The following is a 22,827-nucleotide window of genomic DNA, read 5'->3' on the forward strand; positions in this document are numbered from 1 at the left end:
TAACATGATACATCTGAGTGAATGATTATGCGGGAAATCAAAACAAACTTGAAGCAGTCAAACAATGTTACATAGCGATGATGTGAAAAGTGTAGTGATCAGAAAAAGTGCAAAATAAAACAGTATTACATCTCAGATAGTGATGAAAAATTTCAGAGAGCCATAACTTGAAAGACTGGAAAAACTAAGGCATCTGAAAACTAATCTGGCAATGGAAGATATTAGTACTGGGAAAAGACTAAGAATTGGTTGAGGAGGTAATTACATAATATGAGGAAAACATAAGGAGACTGATCAATCTGAATTTCATGTAAACACAAAGCAGCAGCATAGACTAGATAATACGTTTAACTGATACTGAAAATTCACAGGGCATCCTCCTTTAGTGGATTATTTTGTATTTTATTATGACACTGCTGCATCAGTACACTAATTCCTATTATTGTTTCTCTCATTCTCAGAAATCTATCTTGTTTAGTGTCATGGATGCATTGATAACACACACACACACACACACACACACACACACACACACACACACACACACACACACACACACAGAGAGAGAGAGAGAGAGAGAGAGAGAGAGAGAGAGAGAGAGAGAGAGAGAGAGAGACTTCAGCAGGATGAAAAATGAAATAAACAATATTAAAGGTTCAGTCATTTTATTAACATGGGAAGGATCTATGCACAAATGTACACGAAATAAATTTTAACAACTGCAAACAATAATCCTATATTTACTCATAAATGGAGGGACTGTTCTGAGAAAAACCAATTTCAGCAACAACTCCTTAAAAGCCAGCAGCAATATATACATCATTATTCTGACTATTTGTGCTACCGTTGTGAACCACACAATTTAAATACTAAGATCACAAACCAATAACTAAATTCTGAGATACAGGCCTTTAGCAAGTTTAAAAGCTATAAAACTAATGCAGACAATAACAGAAGTTAGTGGAGGGGAAAAAATTTAAAGCATTTCCCACCCACACAAACCCAAATGATGGTCTAATATGAAAGTAAATTTAAAGTCACAAAAAGCCCCCCCCCCTCAACTTATGTTACTGATTAATTACGTATAATCCTCCCAAACCATTCAAATGCATTACTATTACAATATCACAGATGTGGAGTTTCATTGAAACTGCTAACATACGTATCACACAGCAAATCTTGTAGCAAAGAAACCTCCTCTACTTGAAAAAATTTATATAAACCCATAAATATTTCCTTATAAAATTCACTGCTTGGAAAAATATTTGCTTATGAACAAGTTCTTGTAGAAAAAAATGTGTGCACAAAAAATTAAACTACAGAATTCAAGACTGCTTGAGCAGATGTATTTGGATGAAGATGCACATTTTGTTTTTTAAAATCACTGTAACTAAAGACAGAGTCATGTTTGTATTGTTACCAGGATGTAATTTCTGAAAGCTAGTTTCTCCTTCAAAATTTTTAAATCAGTGCTATCAACCTAGGGAAGAGCCCCATTAAGATCTCTGACAAAGCTTTACTATACTTAAGTCCATACTTCAAACAACTACTAAGCAAAACCATCCTGTAAAAATGTAAAATAAACACTATGGCGGAAAAGTTATAAAAAGTTGATCTGAACAAATACTTCCTTTTCAGGCACAGTGTTAAGTGCACATTGCAAACCACTATCACTCATAGCACTCTCTCCCTTTAACCATACAACCTCTTAAAATATTTTTTCTTCTTTTTATATTCGGCTGTAGATATAAATGGCAACAATTTTATTAATATACATCATTAACATTGTAAGTAAAAAGTTTTAATTTCAACATTGCAAGTCTACTGACTTGTAGTTTCGTATCATATAGCTTAAAGCTTTTTTAAACTTATACAGTTATTCAGAGGTAATTAATTTATAAAATGTATCATCTGTTAATGACATTTACATTTTCACTTTATATTATTACATATCAGTCATAAGCCATTACCTTTTTTAATTGTATCATTCATAATTTTGTATAAAAAAACGCATTCCTGTTGTCATTCCAACAACTGCACTATTATAACAACGAAACTATGATAGGCAAGGTGTTATATATATTGTACTTCCATTCTTTCACAGAAGATGGAATAAATACCCTCATGTAAAAGCTTACATGGATTTATTTACATTTAGGAAACTATATATATTAAGTGCACTTTTCCATGTTTCACTTTCAACTCAAGTGAATCGGCACTTTTCTGATCTGGTTATATCAGGAACATTACTGGTTATACTATATCTACACCTTGAGTTATGATCAGGTAACAGCGGTAAAAAGTAAAAAATAAACTCGTGAGGAAGAACAAACAAAGAAGCATTTTGTTACCCTATTCTCACTTACACCCTTGACTTACTCGTAAAGTAACTTTTGTAGCAACATATTATTTACATATTTACAAATACTTGATCATAAAAACATTCTACCTGCCACTGTTAGCAGGAAGTCCTCATAATAAAAAGTTAAGTCAACCTCAAACTTCACCCACCACACGAACATTAAAAAATGTCACTCAATTATTTGTAACACCATAAATCAAATTACACACTTGATAAATGAAAATTTATAAATATGCCATTTTCCACAAATAAACAATGAACAGAATATGTATAGTGTGTTGATATTATGTAAAATGTTTGAACTGCTTCCTCACAACAATTGTTTTCACAATGATATTGACAAAGAAGTGCAACCCATTACATACAGTTGTGTTACAGAAGGAAAAAAGGCTGGGAGAGCAAAAACAATTATATAACAGTAAGATACAAGAAACACTATAAAATTTATAAACAATAGTATATAAACTATTTACAAGAAGATTACAGTGCATGACGAGCATTGTATTAAGTTGCTTATTAACTGAGGTTGTGAACAAAAGCTTTATTTGGAACACAAAATGTGAAACTAAATGACTGTTTGGTGTCTCACATGAACAATGTGCAGAAATAAGAATTACAGTTAACATAAATTGAACTAAGAAAATCAGAGTTGAAATTTAAAACAGTGTCAAAGAGGTTTCACTGTCAAGAGTATGAAATTACTGAGATTGCAAGAGATTCAAACAATATAGTTACCTGTCCATGAATTCTAAATGTATTTTAGGCAACAGATTACTAGTTTATTGCTGATACAGCACAAACAGAAGAAGACAGAAATAGCAAGCATATCACTAGCCTTCCAGCAGTCTAGGCTGCATGTAGTGAATATTAAGTATAACACAAAATCACGAACACTGTAGATTCACATGAATAACTTTGTTTTTAAATATGTATTGTTTTGTTTATAATGCTGCAATGAAAAAAAGCAACAAACAATGAAGGGGAAAGTGAACGGGAGATCCAATTTTTCTAATCAGTTCACAGTTACCCCACATTATAATCACTGGGGGGGGAAAAAAACCACACACAAATGTGCCAGTCTCATCTCAATTTTGAATGTTGATATAATAAATAAGTTTGTATTAATGGCTATTTAAGGCAATTAAGAACAAGATAATCAACCACAGCCCCACAGAATTACCATATGCAGAATCACAGAGGTCACATTCTTCAAGAACAGAATTATTGTACACAAGACAACACAGTTTGCACAATTATCAAATGGGAACCAAAGATAACATTATCCAAAAGTGTTATTCACACAATTCAAACATACTTACAGAGTCTAAATGTTTCTTAAAAGACTCCTATGAAGAATTTTTACTACAAGGAATATGGAAGAGCATTCAACTGATTCTTAGTGTGCAACACTATAACTTCTGTTAGGCTAAGGCACAAGCAATTTTCCTAACTGCTTACATATATATCGTCAAGGAGCATAGTAGCCTTAGAAACGAGTCATTTTCGGTAATGAAGGATCACTCTGAGTCTCAAGATCTCCTAATAGAGAACTGTAGTGGGTACAGTGCTGAGCAGTAGTGTAGTTATTTTATGAGCAGTAGGTGCAGCATTTAGTATATGCAGGGAAAATATCACACATCCTCCCTGCAAAGAGCACATTCTATCTTGCCCTATCTGCGGAATTAACAGTAGATGGAGCGCCAGTACTAGGACCAATAGTGTCACAGCGGCGATAATACAGAAGGTATGGAACTCTTGGACTCCGTGGATGCAGCATTTGTACTTCCTGAACAGCTTTCACAGAGCTGTCATCGTAACGTACCCAACTTCCATAGCCAACGTGGAATACATCTGTTACATAATGACCTTTTGTTGCCTCCTTTCCGTCGTGGTAAACAACTGAAACAAAAATGGTCTATTAGTGAAAATATTGTGTGTGTGTGTGTGTGTGTGTGTGTGTGTGTGTGTGTGTGTGTGTAATGGAGAGTGTTACAAATTTAACAACATGAAGTGCAAACAAAGACCTTTAGACAGGGAGAAAAGCATGAAAGGAGGTCAAGTATAAGGCGTGTTCAATATACTCGAACAATATGTCAACACTTCATACATGGCAGCAAAATGAGGTCAGGCAATAATGCAGGCTCATGGAATATAAAAGATAGTTTCATGTTACATGATTCCTATCCTCCTCATCTCCTTACAAAACACACTTTTGCTTCACCAGATTTCTTTGTGATACTTATTACTTTCTTTTTGCACCTTGTCTGTTCCTCCTCTTGCACACCAATACTAGGGCTTTGCTGTTCTCTATCCGCTTCTTTCGCTTATTTGATGTGCTACAGCTACAGCTGGTGTTTCCTCCCTCTTTCTTGCTAATGTTTTCCATAACCCCACAGATCCTAACATTTTTATCCTTTCCTTTAATCCTGTGTTCTTTCAATATTATCATTTCATTTTTGTTCACATATGCTACTCCTCTGATCTTTTCGCAATTATTTGGTGACCTAACATCCTGCCGGATACTCTCAACATGCAAAAATTTCCAGTGTCCACTCAGTTGCTGCATTTGTAATAAAAGCTGAAAATCTGCCAGGTGTTTTTAATGCCAGTGTACAAACTGAGAAACTGCCCACTACATACAAAAGTAAAACACAAAACTTACTGTGTGAAATAAGGATACACTGAAGAACCTTGTTACCACTAAGAAGAGGAACATTGCCATCAAAATGTCAGTGAAACAGGAGCAAAACATTCATAAGGGTGATACTATTAAAAATCTTGAAAATCAGGTGAATGCAAATAAGAGTATGCTTCTAGCATATCTGAAGCCTATACATAAAGATTTTTCTGTCAGTGTCCAAGCAAGGCTGCTTCTGAAGCCAATCATGTTCCTACACTACATAGTGTTTTGTCCAAACCCCAAAAATCATATCATGAGAATGAATATATTATGAGCCCCTACATATGCCATTAAAGAACTTAATATTGCATAAAGATCACAAAATATTATGAGTGTACCAAAATAAAATCTGAAGTTAAACCCATGAATTTTTAAACCAAAACTCATTAGTATTTAAATGCTCAATGACTTGGTTATCAGCACCTTGCTGAAAATACATGTATGTATTCATGAAGTTCCAAATAATGTTACAGTGGTGAGTACCATGGAAATATAAAAAAGTGGTTTTTTTGCCAATGTCAGATAACTTAAAATTTTGCCCTCTGAGCAAGCCATGTAGGGAGAGCAGACCCCAACCATTGCCAACACTGGATGACTCAATACAGTCTCAGGATCGGAAAGTATATTGTACAGGTATGCATAAAGGTCACTTTAAAAAAAAATTAATATTGTTCACAAAGGGTGAACTAAAATAGAGAATAAATACATGAATGATAGTTTGCATGACACCCCAACATATTGAAGAATCTTCTCACACTGAAATAAAATTGTGGTAGTTTTAATTTGTGAATTAAATACTTGGATAAGAGCACCAAAACTCTCCCCTGATATTCATGGCTGGCTTATATTAACGTAAAAACATGGGACAGTCTGCCACTCAATTGTTAAAATCAGTTTCCAACAATGTGGGGATAAGACCAAATTCCTCAACTTTTTTTTTAATCACTGCTACACTCACTCAGTCATCACTTCAAATAGGCTGTGTATCTCCAGCCAAACCATTTAATGCTTTCAAGTCAGGACAGGCTCCACTGTTACAGTAATGCCACATGTGTGCTCTTCGTCACACAGGAGGTTACAACAGTGCCCTACTTAGAACCGAGCTAAAATGTTTTTGTTTCATCTGAGTAACTAGATGGAAGGTGGCTGGTTTAAAAGTCACAACTTACATCCATTAGTTTCCAGCCACTCTCTTCCCACATACCCATAACTGTCCTCCCCAGTGAGAAGTCTTACTGTATGGGGACCTGGCAGGATATCACTAATATCTCATTACAAGATTTCTTGGCTGTTATAAGCGCAATCTTGATACTGCAAATTCAGACGTCTTGGTACTCAACAGAATGACACCTCTTTATACTGCTTCTGTGTAGGTAACAAGAGTATGTTCAGGACAAGGTTTTCTGTTTGATACATTCTCCTGAAGTTGGTACAAATGGGAGAGTCCCCTCCTCTTTGGTCCATTTCGTCTTTCTTGAGTTAATCAATGTTACTTCTTCCTTTAGGGGTGTATTGTAGCAGTTGTTTTGTTTTGGAATACACTGATAACCCATTCTTCCTACAGGTTCTTTAATTTTTGTCTGTATTCCTCTTCACTTAAATACCTACATTCTTTCAGATGGTCTAATCTTTTAAGCTGGCTCTTCTTGTTACTCGGTCCTAGACTGTTCTCAGAAATCTCACCTCAGCTGCTTGAATTCTACTACAGATTCTAGAGTTTAAACAGATTCTAGAGTTTAAACTCCACTTTCATACAGTCCAAAAGATTTTGTCATAACTCTAGAAAATTTTGGCATGGTGTCCTTTTGTACTTTTCACCTGCACTTTCTTTTGATGGTGCCACACACATCATAATGAATCTCTCAATCTTTTTTCAATATCCACTATGCCAACATGTAATAAGTAACAGACCAAAAACGTTAATTAAAGTGTTACCTTGTTCAATAATTTTGTTTCCTGATATGAGTTTACATTTTTTTGAGTCATCAGTCCTCTGACTGGTTTGATGTTGCTCGCCACAAATTCCTCTCCTGTGCCAGCCTCTCAGAGCAGTATTGGCAACCAACGTGCTCAATTATTTTCTCGATGTATTCCAATCTCTGTCTTCCTCTACAGTTTTTGACCTCTACAGCTCTCTTATCATAGTGTCCCTTCTTGTTAGAGGGTTTGTCCACATATTCCTTTCCTCTCTGTTATGGGTTGAACCGCCTCATAACTTACCTTATCAGTCCACCTAACTGTCAACATTCTTTTGCAGCACCACATCTCAAACGCTTCTATTCTCTTCCATTCCAGTTTTCCCAAAGTCCATCTTTCACTACCATGCAATGCTGTGCTCCATACATACGTTCTCAGAAATTTCTTCCTCGAATTAAGGCCTATGTTTGTTACTAGTAGACTTCTCTTGGTAAGGAATGCCCTTTTTACCAGTGCTAGTCTGCTTTTGATGCCCTTGCCCTGTCCATTGGTTATTTTGAGGCCTAGGTAGTAGAATTTTTTTTTTCTTCAAGATCATAAATCCTGATAAGTTTCTTGGTGTTCTCATCTCTGGTAGGCCTACTCCTCATTACTTTAGCCTTTCTTTGATTTACTCTCATTCAACATTCTATACTTCAGACTGCTCATTCCACTGGCAGCCATTTTGCCTTAAGTTTCCCTACACTTCCTATTTATTTTACTCCTCAACGACTTGTGTTTCCGTATTCCTGAATTTCCCTGAACATCTTTGTACTTACTTCTCTCATCAATGAACTGAAGTGTGTCTTCTGTTACCCTTGGTTTCTTCGCAGTTGCCTTCTTTGTACCTACGTTTTTCTTTCCAACTCGTGTGATTACCCTTTTTAGAGATGCCCATTTCTCTTCAACTGTACTGCCTACTGAGCTATTCCTTATTGCTGTATCCAATAGCCTTAGAGAACTTCAAGTGTATCCCATAATTCCTTAGTACTTCTGTACCGCTCTTCTTTGCGTATTGATTCTTGCTGACTAATCTCTTTAACTTCAACCTACTCTTCCTCCCCGATATGGGTCAATATTTGCTCCTGGGTACGCCTTGCAATCCATATCTGATTTTGGATCTCTGTCTGACCATGATGTACACTAAATAAAATCTTTCCATATCACCCAGCCTTTTTGAAGTATACCACCTCCACTTATGATTCTTGAACAGCATAATTGCTATTACTCGCTGAAATTTATTGTAGAACTAAATCTTTCTCCTCTCTCATTTCTTGTCCCACATTCATATTCTCCTGTAACCTATTCTTCTTCTCCTTCCCTACAACTGCATTCTAATCCTCAATGGCTATTAGGTTTTCATATTCCTTTAAATTCTTTATTACCCTTTCAATACCCTCATATACTCCATCTCTCTCTTCAGATTCAGCTTGCCATGTCGGCATGTACATCTGAACTATTGTTGTCGATTCTGATAAGAACAACCCTATCACTGAACTGTTCACAGTAACACACTCTCTGCCCTACGTTCCTCTTCGTGATGAACACAAGTCCCTTTATACCATTTTCTGCTGCTGTTGACCAGAAATCCTTGTCTTCTTTCCATTCCATTACTGTATCTAGACTGAGCCTCTGCATTTCCCTTTTCAGATTTTCTAGCTTCCCTCCCACACTCATGCTTCCAACATTCAATGCCCTGACTCTTAGAACATTATCCTTTCGTTGATTATTCAACCTTTTTCTCATAGTCACCTTCCCTTTGGCAGTCCCTTCCCAGAGATCCGAATGGTGGTCTATTCCGGAATCGTTTGCAAATGGAGATATCATCATGATAGTTTTTCAATTACAGGCCACATGTCCTGTGGATACACAATGTGTGTCTTTAATGCAGTGGCTTCCATTGCCTTCTGCATCCTCATGCCATTGATCATTGCTGATTCTTCGCCCCTTTAGGGGAAGTTTCCCACCCCAAGAACAAGAGTGTGTCCTGAACCTCTGTCTGCTCCTCCGCCCTCTTTGGCATGGCCGTTGGCAGGAGGGTGGAGGGGGGGGGGGGGGGGGGTGACTTCTTATGCTGGAAGTCTTCAGTCACCAAGTGCTGATAATTAATAAAAATTTAAGCAATGGTGGGTTTCGAACCCAGGACCAAGGACGTTTTGATTACTAATCGAAGATGCTACCTCTAGACCATGGGTTATTTCTTAAAGGTAAAGAAACCTGCAATGAAATGGACTTGGTTTTATTTGTCAATAAGCTTAAATTGTGTTTACTGCAGTTCATATAGTAAGTTATCTTCATTACCCGCAACTATATTTGGAGTCAGGAACAACGACGGTCAAGTTTACGCTTGTTCTGCACATTTACATCAAACATTCACCAACAGCCAATGAGCTTTCAGTAATGTTCTGAGCTCTCCACTGTGAACGTCATAGTCAATCCAAGCATTATAAATGTGATCACGCTTATTTAATGAATTTCTATTCCATTTGTTGTCATCACCGATTGTCGGGGTAAGCGACAAATTATACATAATAAGCCAAAGACATAATTTGCAGGATTTGTGCTTTATTCAATTGCACAGCACATATGCATGCATACCCCAACTGTCACTTGGAACCAGCAACACTGCAATCACTGTCTGCGTCTTGACTTGCGTGACTATCTTTTACGAATCATATGACAGAATCTGGTAGTGGGCAAACATAAAAGTTTTGATCAAATTTATTTCCTTGAAGAGACCTCTATATTAAATTTCATAATGCATTCTTTCCATTCCCTCGCCTAAATATGAATTTAAAGAATATCAGTGCAATTTTAAAACCTTGTCTAATCCTTTTATTAATATTTCCAGATTCTAACTTTATAGTTATCTGCGATTATATATACTTCGGACAACTTCAATCAAGGTGCAGTGGTATTCCACTTTTTTCCATAATATCCCATTGTTTTTCTTTGAGCACAGTATCAAAAGATTTACTATAGTCCATTAAGTTTTTAAATTTTATTCCTTCTTTTTTGGGGGGGATTTAGTATGTCAATTAGTAGAAACAGAACCCTTATTAGATCACTTTGCTGTCCATCTGTGAAAACCATTGACCATCTGTCGTCCGTCTGTTGAAACCTCTTTCTCTGAAGAACAGGTAGAGGTATCATTTTGAAATTTTTGTCACATACTAAGTTCTATGGTCTCTTGATGATGTGAAAAATTTCAGCTTCTAAGCCAGTGCAATGTAAATATACAGGTATTTATACCACCATTTTAAAATTTGCTAACTCACTCATCAAAACCTACATGATACTTTCCATTTATCTGGAATCATAAAATTTGGCAACAATCAAGATTTAACAGTACAAGTAAAGGGGGGGAAAATCAAAAAATTGTTAACTTGTAATTACATCACAGAACACTTTTAAAACTCCCTTTTTCTCAGGAATGAGTACAGGTATCAATTTATGTCAAAAACCAAGGTCTATGGCCCCTGGGTACACATAATTTAAGCCTCTAAGTCAATGCAATCAAAAGATACAGCCATACACATCACATGTTTTGGTACTCAAAAACTTACTCATCAAAACTTATAAATGAATTATTAATCTACATGTTTAGCCTGGTGATCTAGCTGTGAAGTGTGCACCTGGAATCAAGGAGTCACAAGATCAAATCTCTGACAGACCACAGGTTTTTCAGGCTTCTTTTTAACCTGGCTTTCACTTCCGGAACAGCAGTTGCATGGATTCAACATTAAACTGTAGGTCCCCTTTCGCTGATTGGACAATTGGGGTAGGTTAGGTACACATAAGTTGTTAAGGTGGCATTTGATAAAGACTTTCGCCAGGCCCCTGTTTCCTTTGCTGCTAGCGTTTTATAAACTTGTACTTAGCTGTTTATGGTTTCCAGGGCAATTTAGTTTTGACAGCTTTGTAATATCTCCTGAAGTTTCTTAAATTCCATTGTACAGAATTCTGAAAGACATCTTTTCATTTCTTCTGCTTCCTTGTTCTCCTATTGCTCTTATTCGGGCCACAAATTTTTTACAGAAATTCATCCAGTATTCTCTATGTAGAGGATGTAAACTTGCCACATCCCATTCTTCTTGGTTTTTTATCATGTGCAGCTCTTATTAATTTCTTTGTTCCTTTCTGTGTGTTTCATAATCTTCCACTATCTGAGGAATTTTTGTCATGAACCATTGTAATTATAGCTCCTTCTTCCATCGGCTGTTTTTTAATTCTTTATTCCAAATAGTAAGTCACTTTTTGCTTGTATTTATTTGTTTTCCACTGGGTTTGCTAAGCTACCTTTCCAATCATCTGAGTTGGTTTCTACCAGTCTAATTCAATGTTTGTACTGAGATTCCTTTCCTGCATATAATCTTATATATGACTGATGCCAGGATTTCCTAATAAATCAGTTTTCCATATTATTTCATTTGAAGCTTTCTTTTGGTGTGCTGTTCTTGCCTATCTAGTTTTATACATAACTCTCTCTTACTTGGGAATGGTCTGAGTTCATACCTGTTCCTCTCACCACTCTCGCATCATGGAATAATTTTCTTTTGCTAATAAATAGTTACTGATCTACATCTGAGGGATGCCCTGGTAAATATGTAATATCTCTATTTTAAATTAGATATTTTCAATTCACAATGAATTAAAGTTCACAAAGTCTCATAACATTTTTCCCCCCATTCTGATTAATTGCTGTTTCTCTATGTATTCCAATAAGGTCAAATGGACTGTCATCCTGTTCTAGCATTTCTCTCTCTTCCTATGGCAATATAGTAACTCTTATTCATGGAATCTATGACATTTTGCAGGCTCTTGTAAAATTCATCAGGTTCACTACTTGTCCTCCTTCGGGGGCATACACTGATATAATCATCATACATCCTGCAGCTATATTAAACAATGCTTGTTACAATTCTTTCATTTACCCAACTGTAAGCTGTTGTTCTGCTCCTCCATGTCTCACTTAGCAAAATAGTTGCTCCTGCTCTATTTTAAATAGGTACACCACTATAAATTTATGTATAATTTTCCACATGTTCCTGTCTGCTGCTTCTTAGCCTCCAACAACATAATGAAGTTCAGTCTTCATATCAACACATCTGATCTGCTAATCAGAGCCATCAAGATCACATAAAACTCCACAATGGAGATGCTGAATTCTAGCGATAGACGAATTCTTAGTATGTTATGTGGGAAAACTATTAAGCAGCCAACTACATATCCTTGCTTGGAAGTAACCACAATGTCATAAGAAAGCTCATCTAAAACACAAAGGAATGTGTGCTGATAGAAAAAAAAAAAAATGATGAATTCAATTTACTGAACATAACCAAGTTAAAATTTATGCTGGGTCTCTCAATCAGCCAAGGTGTATCCTTGCTCTAACACAGAGATAACCTTCATATCTCTGCAATGTGCCACATTTACAGCACATTACCAAATGTTATCACCTCAACTTATTACCATAGTTGACTTTTTTTAAGAACTGGGAGTTTGTAAAGTTTTCTTAAGTGTGTGTATTAAAATGTACATGAAAAGCAGATCCTAGTCAAGTTAGTGAGTTTACTGCGCTCAGCCAATTGCAGAGCGCAGCATGTGGCAAAGATTACACTACGGAGTACTAGCCTCTAGAACATTACGCCAGTGGCCACTAAGAAGAAACCCCTATTGTTGAAGAGAGAATTAACATGACATTTGTTCGCTGTAATTGGTTCTTCGCTTGTCCCTTAAAGAATTTTAGTTGGTCTTATAAGCAAGTTGCAATGATAGGATCGGATCGCAATAAGTTAGGCAGCTACAGGGCTTAGACTTGGGAGAGTTCAAAGCAACTCTTAAGTCATTTAAGTAGATACCCTGAAAATAATATGGGCTTGTGGGAGAAAGAAATTGTTTCTCCAATTTGGGTAGAATTTAAGCTCATCGTGTGGAGGGATAAGCAGAAGATAAATTTGTGGCAGAACCAAATTTTTTGGGTAGTAGCAGTTGAGGCTACAATTAACAGAATTCTGAGATTGGTTTCTCCTGTCTGTTAATTTTGTGTGGGCACAGTGGTTGAACGTTGGGTTTCTTGATAGTCAAGCATTTGCAGGTGCACTGTGTTTCATTTAGTTGTAGATTTTCCATTGGGTTGTGGAAGAGGAGACATTATCACTTGAAGTTGTAAGTTGATTTTGTGAAGTCGATTATAGTACACACTAAGGGCATAGTGGTAATGCGTTGGTGTATTTTCGTTGTGGAATAGAAAGCAAGCACTTAGGAACAGTGCCTTTGCAATTTTGTGTTAGGGTATATTTTATGACTTCAGCACCAGCATTGTTTATTGCAATAAATATTGGAAATTCTGTAGAGATACGCTGAAAGCGTAATTTTTGTTGTGAGAACAGACGTCCTACATTGTTAATGTAATATTGAGAACCAATAGGAAGTAATCAGATACCTGCACATACGATCTTTATTTAGCATCTTTTCCCACGGTCCCTAAACGACAAAACAAGAACCATTTTATTGAGTGCATGCTAATTGTCTCAAGTATTTAAATATTAGTGGGTTCGCAGTAAGTCAACATCTGAAGTGGTAAGATTTGTGTTCTATTTAAAGTTCACACAGTTTAAAAGTGACTGTGACACTCAGCTTTGATATTTTTATTATTACGTTTCCACTCAGGGCTGTTTTGTGTAGTTAACCAGCATTCGTAACAAAATATGCCGACATACCTGTACACAAAATACTAACAGGCAATAAAGACAGGGATTTTCTGCTTTAAACTATAAAAACAAATCCTCAGTATCATTTATCCCTGAATTATTACCGGAAATATATAGGAAAATAAAGTTCAATATTAACGCAGACGATTAATTTGCCCATATAGTTAAGCATTAAAGAGAAATCACAGATATGTAAAGAAAAAGGTTGGCACTGTGGCGAAATAAGTTCAGAGATCTTAATCCTCAAAAAACTGAAACAATAATTTAAATTTATTAATTTGCAATGAGAGGAAAGATATTAATGTGGTTTATGCAAAGGGAAAGATAGTTTACCCTTTTAACGTGTCATAAGTCGATTTAACCAATGATCTTGCCGCAGCGAGACGTTACATGTAGACATTATTGTTGACTACCAACGACTCATATGTAAAGATTAAATTATATCTTTGGAAGTTGAACATATACTTTAGTTTACACAAAAGTCTTAATGACATAATGATTGGATGAGTTTACCTGATACTTTGAAGCTTTGGGGGGGAAAGTATTTAAATGGAATCTGCGGGTGAGACAGCCAATATTTATTAATGTTGCAGTGGTGGCATATTTTGGTTACACCGTTGCTCTGCAAAGAGTGTCATCATATTGTCAATTCATACACTGGAAGATTTTAGTTTTACGCTGCAAGTAATAAAGAGGAATATCTGATTGCTATCCATCATATACTCTTTTGCATAGTATTTTTCATTTAACAGAGATTAGCTTTGGTGGTAGTTAACCTTTCAAAGCTAGTGATACCCAACGAGTCAGATGCGGTATTAAGGTCAATATTAATAAATTACGGTAGCTACCACTAGCCCCATTATACCATCAAAATAGTAAGTGTGGCTATCCTTCAGTACACTGCACCATTGTAGTGATACATAGTGTGATCTGTGGTGAGATAAAATTAACATCCAAGCTTACGCGTCATTGTTGTGCCCGGATTGACCATCATTTCTGAATACACAGATTATGCCGTTTATCTTAGGCTCTGTCTTGTCTACACAGTTAAGCTCACATTGTTCAGCATTGCTTTCTCTCCTATATGTCCCAGTGTTGCTAGTGTCTGCTCATACTGTGTTATTTCTACGGGTGGCCTGCGACTAAAGGGTGGTACAGTAAATTTCCTATGCTTCGTTCTCTACTCATAGCTGTTTTGTTCTAATCCTCAAGAGCTTTGTGGTTTATGGGCATTTCAGGAATAATCACTCTGCTAATGTGTTAGCAATGATGATGGACATTATTGAACGGCTTAGCACTGAAGGCATACTGCATGGTCAGGAGCCTTAATTGGATAGAAACTGATGGCTCATTAGCTTCAACAGGGGCTAGGATTAGGGCTTGTTCTCTGTGCAGTCCCTGTTGCCTGTCTGATGATCACACAGTGTACTTCATATAACATCTTTTGGCACAGAGGGAGGAGGGGGGGAGGAGATTAGTGTTTAACGTCCCGTCGACAATGAGGTCATTAGAGACAGAGCGCAAGCTCTGGTGAGGGAAGGATGTGGAAGGAAATCGGCCGTGCTCTTTCAAAGGAACCTCCCCGGCATTTGCCTGAAGCGATTTAGGGAAATCACGGAAAACCTAAATCAGGACGGCCGGAGACGGGATTGAACTGTCGTCCTCCTGAATGCGAGTCCAGTGTACTAACCACTGCGCCACCTCGCTCGGTTTTTGGCACGGATCTTGAGATTAGCCACAAATACTATGAGCATAGTCTATAGTATCTGTGAATGTTTCACATAATTTTTACAGACTGGATCTGTCTGTAACCAGACCTTTCCACTAAGACACTAGAATGCCTAAAACCTTTTGCTGATAAGGTCCCACAAGTGTGGTAGTCATGCAAGACACTGAGCAAATATGAGGCACATTAAAAAGCAGTTCTGGGTCATTAAAAATGTGACCTATGATTAAAATAATCACAGTGTGTTTATCTGCCAAAAATTTAAAATGTGTCTTTTGTCCTCAATCCTTAAGTGTGTCTGAAGCATCAATAGTATCAATCATCCTGCACAACAGAAGGATTTGCAATAAATCGTAAAATTGTCAACACAAATAAATCTTCACTTGACTCTTCACAGTGTGCTGTTTACATCAATGGTAAAGTGGATGAAAAAATACTACCCTTGGGGCCATCATTCATCTGTATAAAATTGCCTGAGAGCATGACTCCTACAGGTTACGGAATGACCACTCTGCATGAGAGATTTCGATTATATTGCAATCTTTCATGGAAACTCCAGTTATGTTGTGTTGTACATCCAAGTTGTGTCGTTACCTTTTCAATGACTACAAAGATCCCTACAAGGTGCTACCTGTTTAAAAAAGCTTCCTGTACTGTCAGGTTGTGTAAGACAAAACGATTCTTCCTCAATCAAAACTATAAGCAGCTATATACAGTAGAAAGACCAAGCAGGGTTTCTTCCATTTAACTACATATCTGTCTCAACAAGCTATTCATAACAGCAAGGGATTCGCAAATGTAGCACCTATTTTTGGCAAAATTCGCATATACTTCTTGCGAAATTCAAATAAAATGCAAAATTCAAACAAAACTGGAGGAGCACCCATTGCTTCTCAGAACACTGTCCATGTGTTGCATCTCGCATCTGAGGTGCTCTGGTTCACATATTTGTCTTGCTCGCATTAGGAGGTTATTGATCATGCCTCTCTCCTGGTTTGGTTGGTGATTTGACAGTTTGTGCAGGTATCGGTGTGTGTTGGTTGTTGATACATGCTGTGTCCCAAGTTTTCACCATTCCTTGTGACCAGCACATCTAGGAACGGTAGCTGTCTGTCCTTTACTACTCCATGGTAAATTTTACGTTAGCACAGAGGCTATTTAAGAGTCTTAGGAAGTCACCAAGAGTTATATAGAAATGTTTGGCATTTAATACTCTCATAAGGTATGGTATACAAGTTCTAATAGAGGCAGATAAACCCAGCTCTGATATACTCTTGAAGTATCAGAGAGTTAAATGTTAAAATAAATGCCCTGGTGTTGCCACAGGCCTGGAGAAAAACCACAGAAACATACGGTACTGGGCTTAAAACAGTGCACAGCATTTCTTGCAAATGCTACTGCATCGATTCAAGTCATGGGTTCACTTGTTTTCAAGCAACCAGGCAAGTGACACAATTAAAAAAAAAAGGATGAGGTGACATGGACACATCTGTGAAAATGTTTCATGACATACAGCATTCAGCATTTATGCTTAAGATGAAAAATAAATGATGAGAAAACTAATTATTTTCCACAATAACACAACAGCTTGGAGGTTTACATTTTGATAACAGAGGACGAGGTCAAGTCAGCTGGTAGATCTTGAATTTATTACACTGATGAAAGTCCATGTTGGAATATGAACAGTTTTATGAAAAGGATACCATACTCACCGTAAAGGTGAAAATTGCAGACAGGGACAACAAGAAGACTGTTACATAGGGGCTTTTGGCCAAACCCTTCTTCAGGAGAAAAAAAAAAATAAATAAAAATAAAACCACTGAGAAACACCATACACACTCTCTCTCTCTCTCTCTCTCTCTCTCTCTCTCTCTCTCTCTCTCTCTCTCGGGCCACTTCTGACAATGCAACTTGCTTTGCCCGAAGCTCATATGTAACTGTCTTTTCATTGTGCCTGTCTGCGACTTGAAGTGTCACCTTTACAGGAGAAGCATCCTACCTTTTCATTATATTGTTATTACACGGATGAAAAAGAATAATGCAAAACGGAATGTTATAAAGTAACAAGAACATGGACTGAAAATTCAAATTGGTATAAATTACTGAATTATTGTGGTATGTGATGGACCAACAGAAACTGACTTTATTCCAAACAGAAAACCTATTTTTCAAGCACAGACACTAGAATTTTGAAAATAAACATTCTAAATAGATGTACAGTGAGAGGTGTTTTTAAAAATAAATATTGGCATACCACCCTAGACAGATAATTTCTGTCACTGGCAATGCTGCTCAGCCAGTTCATGTCAATCAGCGAAGCCTGAACTAATAATACTAAAAAAGCAATCATCACATATTACATCACAAAGTACAGGGGAACTGCTAGTTCTTGGCAATCCAAAGAAGCCTATGTACTGGGTACTAGGTTAGAGAAAATAAAATATTTGGGGAAAGAACAATGCATATGTTGAGAAACTTACACATAAAACAGTCAATAACCCCACAATCAACTACATGGAGAGCATTTGTTAGAACTGTAGAAAAACTGCAGGCTGACAAGGAGACGGCACGACCGTGGGGTCTGGGATTTGTCCGAAATTTTGTGTGGTGAAAGAGGACCCCTAACACCTCACATGGTTAAAATTTTAGGACGCACTACTCGGAAAATCCCGAGAAAAATCAATCCAAAGTTTCTTATTGCCGAGCGACCGTCTGGCCTACCTGGTTAGCGGTCAGACCCTTACGCCAGAGGTCTGGGGTTCGATTCCTCCTCTAGCACTTTTTTTTCTTCTGTTGCTTGCAAAACTGCAGTGCATTGTTACAGGAGAATCGTGAAATTAATTCCCGGGAAGACTGTATAAAAATTCATTCTATAATTCACCATCAGTTATCGTCAACAATATCCTGAGACATGATTCATCAATATGCCTGGTTTGCCTCAAAATTATAAGAAACTCAAAACATTTTCGTAAATGTTAATGGGGCATATTTTTGTACAAATTTACTGCAAACACCCTGTAATTGTAAAAAATCCGCTTTTATATGTTGCGCAAGATGTCGCAAAAATTATTGCTTTGTTTGTTTTTACGATAATACCACTGCGGTTCTTGTTTATAATTATTATATGTATAAAAATTGAATGTTTCCCAATCGAATTTGTTATTCTGATTAAAAAACCAATGATTCTCCTCATATACTTTACAATGAAAAATGGAAAACCCACCGCCACGAATTGTGTTGTTGGACAAAAAGAAAATAATTTTTATTCAATAATGTAACTAACTTGTTAAAGATAATGTAGGTTTGGGAAACTTTCTGAATAATTGGTGGAATAACAAAAGAAAGTGAAACAGAAGAAAAAAAAAGTGCCAGAGGAGGAATAGAACCTGAGCCTCTGACGTAAGAGTCCGAGCCCTAAACACCTAGGCCAGAGGGCGGCTCGGCAATGGACTAACATTTTATACTCATAAGGCACCTAAGAAACTTTGGATCGATTTTTCCCGGGATTTTCCAAGTAGTGCGTCCAAATATTTTAACCACGTGAGGTGTTACGGGTCCTCTTTCACCACACAAAATTTCGGACAAATCCCCGGCCCCACGCTCGTGCCATCTCCTTGTGAGCATAATTAGAGAGATTCACAGGAACACATTTATACAACCTTTTATAATCAATCTTCACAAGTAAGATTGATTAGCATCAAACAGCAAAGACAATAGCACAGATTTCTTACAGTGAACTACCGTCAGAATGTCTACAAGACTACTATTTCTTACTAACAGCCAAGGATTCATGTTTGGACTCATAATAATACAGTTTTCTCAAGCACGCACACTTCATTCTGTGTTATGTAGTATAACTCTGCTGTGTGTAACATTTTACTATCCATCCCACCAAACTTCCAATGTTTGAAACATTCATCAGCACCAACTTTTGTGTTCAGGCTTTTATAATTTTCCTGCAATTTACACTTAATGAAACCACATGCATGGGGAAGGGGGGAGGGGAACCAACTTGGCTTTCACATATTAAGATGCTGACATAGGATTGGCTTCAAGTTATGTTTACAAACACTACACCCTGTGCTCCCAATTTTATAGCTCTGCATCAGTGTTAGTCACTAGAAACCAGAACAATTCAAATCACTAGTGCTATTGTTGCCTACCACTTCCAACCTAACAGTATCTATTACGGCCCCTCTGATAGCAAAATGCTCGTTTATCAAATCATCTGTATTCTACCTATGTATTTGTCGAACAAGCATGTAGAAATATCAACAAAGTTTGTCCAATTTAACATCATTTTTGAAGCAGTTGTCATGCTATGTGCACGTCATGAAGTATCTTGATACTAATGGGCACAGCTAGCAATGCAGACAAGCCATTTTTTTCATTGACATTAGCACTGTGTATGAAGAAGAAGAAGAAACCGTTGGTCTGGGGAATAGTTGAAATTGAGATGTACATATACCCATGAAATCTAATAAAATAAATATTACACTTAAACCTGATGATAACATTAACTTAATTGTGAACTTTAATTTATTTATTTTGCACTGCCACTTGTATGTTGTGCACAGACTATTTATTTTCTTCTTAACATCTTCCTGCATAATATGAGTCTTGGAAAGATTCAATACCTCTCCCATTTACGTAACTGCCAGTTCTCTATTATTTTTATCCATATACTCTTTTCATCGTAGTTTCCACAATTGTGGAAATGCTTATCTTTAATAAAAACTTTTTATCATTAAACATGCAAGGCAAACTTCATGCAAACAATGTGCAACAGCTTGTGAAATCAGTCGTCCACCAAAATTTCTCTCACACACATCAAACATGGTCTATATCTGACCAATATATAAAACAAAGCCACAAACTGCAAATAATTTGAGAAACTATAATCAAGATGGCATAAGAAGATTCTTGACAGCTCCCTGTGCTGTTGCCACCTGTCAACTGCGAATCACCAATGGCTGCAGCCAAAACCGTAGCTGTGACAAAACTGAGGTGTTGCCATAGGGACATTTACAAAACCACATTACGCAGGTGGCTGAGATAAAGACACACAAAGTTGCTGTGCCTAGCCCACTGCAACTGTCAGTAATATACTTATGACAACTCAAAGCAACCACAGATAAATTTGACTGTGTGATTGTTTACAGTGGACTTTAATCATTGATTCCAAGAAGACTCTGCTTGGTGCCTCACAGTAGTAAATGCTTCAATAGAGGTCAAGACATATGACTTCTGACAGACATTCACTTGTTTCTGATGCTTCTTAAGGCCCACTTGTGTACCCTTGATGACTGTACAACACAAATCTTTACTCCTAGCCTGGGCCCGTCAACACCAGCTGACTGTTGACGAATGGAAACATGGTGCCTGATTGGATGTGTCTTGTTTCAAAATGTATCGAGCGGATGGACGGGTACGGAGACAACCTAATGAATCCATGGACCCTGCATGTCAGCAGGGGAATGTTCCAGCTGGTGGAGGCTTTGTAATGGTGTGGGCATGTATAGTTGGAGTGATATCGGTCCTTTGTTATACCTAGATATGACTGATAGGTGTCACGTAAGTAAGCATCCTGTCAGACCACCTGCATCCATGCACGTCCATTGTGCATTCCAACCGACTTGGGCAATTCCAGCAGGACAATGTGACACCCCACATGTCCAGAATTGCTACAGAGTGGTGCCAGGAATACTCTTCTGAGTTTAAACACTTCCACTGGCCACCAAACTCCCCAGACACAAACATTATTGAGCATATCTGGAATGCCTTGTAATGTGCTGTTCAAAAGAGCTCTCAAACCCCTCATACTCTCATGGATTTATGGACAGCCCTGCAGGATTCACGGTGTCAGTTCCCTCCAGCACTATTTCAGACATTAGTTGAGTCCACGCCATGTCGTGTTGTGGCGCTTCTGCATGCTCGCAGGAGCCCTACATTATATTAGACAGGTGTACCAGTTTCTTTGGCTCTTCAATGTAGTTTCATTTACGTTACACAGAAACAAACAACTGTGCCATCTGCTAACTAAGGTTATCTGGGCTGATCGACTCAAGAAAGCATTCAATATCAATCGAGCTATTCAATTTCAACTGTCACAGCTACTCCTATCAACCACCCTACAGTCAGTCAATTTGTGTAGCATAGTTGGTAGCTCTTATGCTTACAAACAACAAGCTATTTTGTTAGCTGTTTATCAAATAGAATAATAGACTACTCTGTCACAGTTTTAAGATTGAGAATATTATGGAGAGAGATCAGAAGGCTCTTTTAATGGAAGAAAAGATTCGAGAAAGTTGAGGTTCATCACTAAACGTATTGCACTAGCACTGATTTTAGCAATACTTGTAGCCACACTGAATACTACTGTTGAAAACAAATACTTAATTTTGAAAGTGCAAATAAAAGTGTGCCAAATGCAAAAAATGGTGAAGTTTTTGAAAACATGCAGAGCTGGAAGAAATTCCAAAGAACTGGATGGCATGTGCCTTGTCTTATGCTGAATGTGGCCAATATACTTACAATCAAGGATTTCTCCACATCTAATGGGTGGAGCAACAGATATAAAAAGCGGTACAATATGGTCTACAAGGTTGTTCGTAGGGAAGCAAGTAGTCTGAATGTATTAACTGTTGATTACTGGCAGAACAGTAAATTAAAAGAATTTAAACAGATCAAAATAAACCTTCAACATCAATAAACGGGGCTCTTTTCCAACATTTCTTCTGAAGAAAACACATGCTTCTAAAAGTCAAAAAGAAGTTAAAAAAGACTAAAATTTTGGATGTTGTTGTTGCAGTCTTCAGTCCAGAGACTGGTTTGATGCAGCTCTCCATGATACTCCATCTTGTGCAAGCTGCTTCATCTCCAAGTACCTACTGCAACCTACATCCTTCTGAATCTGCTTAGTGTATTCATCTCTTGGTCTTCCTCTATGATTTTTAACCTCCATGTTGCCCTCCAATACCAACTTGGTGATCCCTTGACGCCTCAGAACATGTCCTACCAACCCATCCCTTCTTCTACTCAAATTGTGCCACAAACTCCTCCCCAATTCTACACATTACCTTCTCATTAGATATGTGACCTACCCTCACAGCATTCTTCTGTAGCACCACATCTCAAAAGCTTATAGTCTCTTCTTGTCTAAACTATTTATCGTCCATGTTTCACTTCCATACACGGCTACACTCCATACAAATACTTCCAGAAACGACTTCCTGGCACTTAAATCTATACTTGATGTAAACAAAGTTCTCGTCTTCAGAAATGTTTTCCTTGCCATTGTCAGTCTACATTTTATATCGTCTCTACTTCAATAATCATCAGTTATTTTGCTCCCCAAATGGCAAAACTCATCTACATCTTTAAGTGTCTC

The 22,827-nt window shown here is 37.3% G+C and overlaps 1 protein-coding gene across 2 annotated transcripts in view; it reads right to left on the minus strand.

Moving 5' to 3' along the window:
• Nucleotides 1-648: 648 nt before the first annotated feature.
• LOC126475257 (ubiquitin carboxyl-terminal hydrolase 10-like) overlaps nucleotides 649-22,827 on the minus strand; it is a 141,482-nt gene continuing 119,303 nt past the window's right edge. For both annotated transcript variants that reach the window (XM_050102971.1, XM_050102970.1), the window contains one exon: nucleotides 649-4,261. In XM_050102971.1, coding sequence (XP_049958928.1) covers nucleotides 4,023-4,261 — 239 coding nt within the window. In that variant the 3' untranslated portion in view covers nucleotides 649-4,022. The remainder of the gene's footprint in view (nucleotides 4,262-22,827) is intronic.

Source organism: Schistocerca serialis, chromosome 4 (genome assembly GCF_023864345.2).
Source record: "Schistocerca serialis cubense isolate TAMUIC-IGC-003099 chromosome 4, iqSchSeri2.2, whole genome shotgun sequence".
Lineage (NCBI taxonomy): Eukaryota > Metazoa > Arthropoda > Insecta > Orthoptera > Acrididae > Schistocerca > Schistocerca serialis.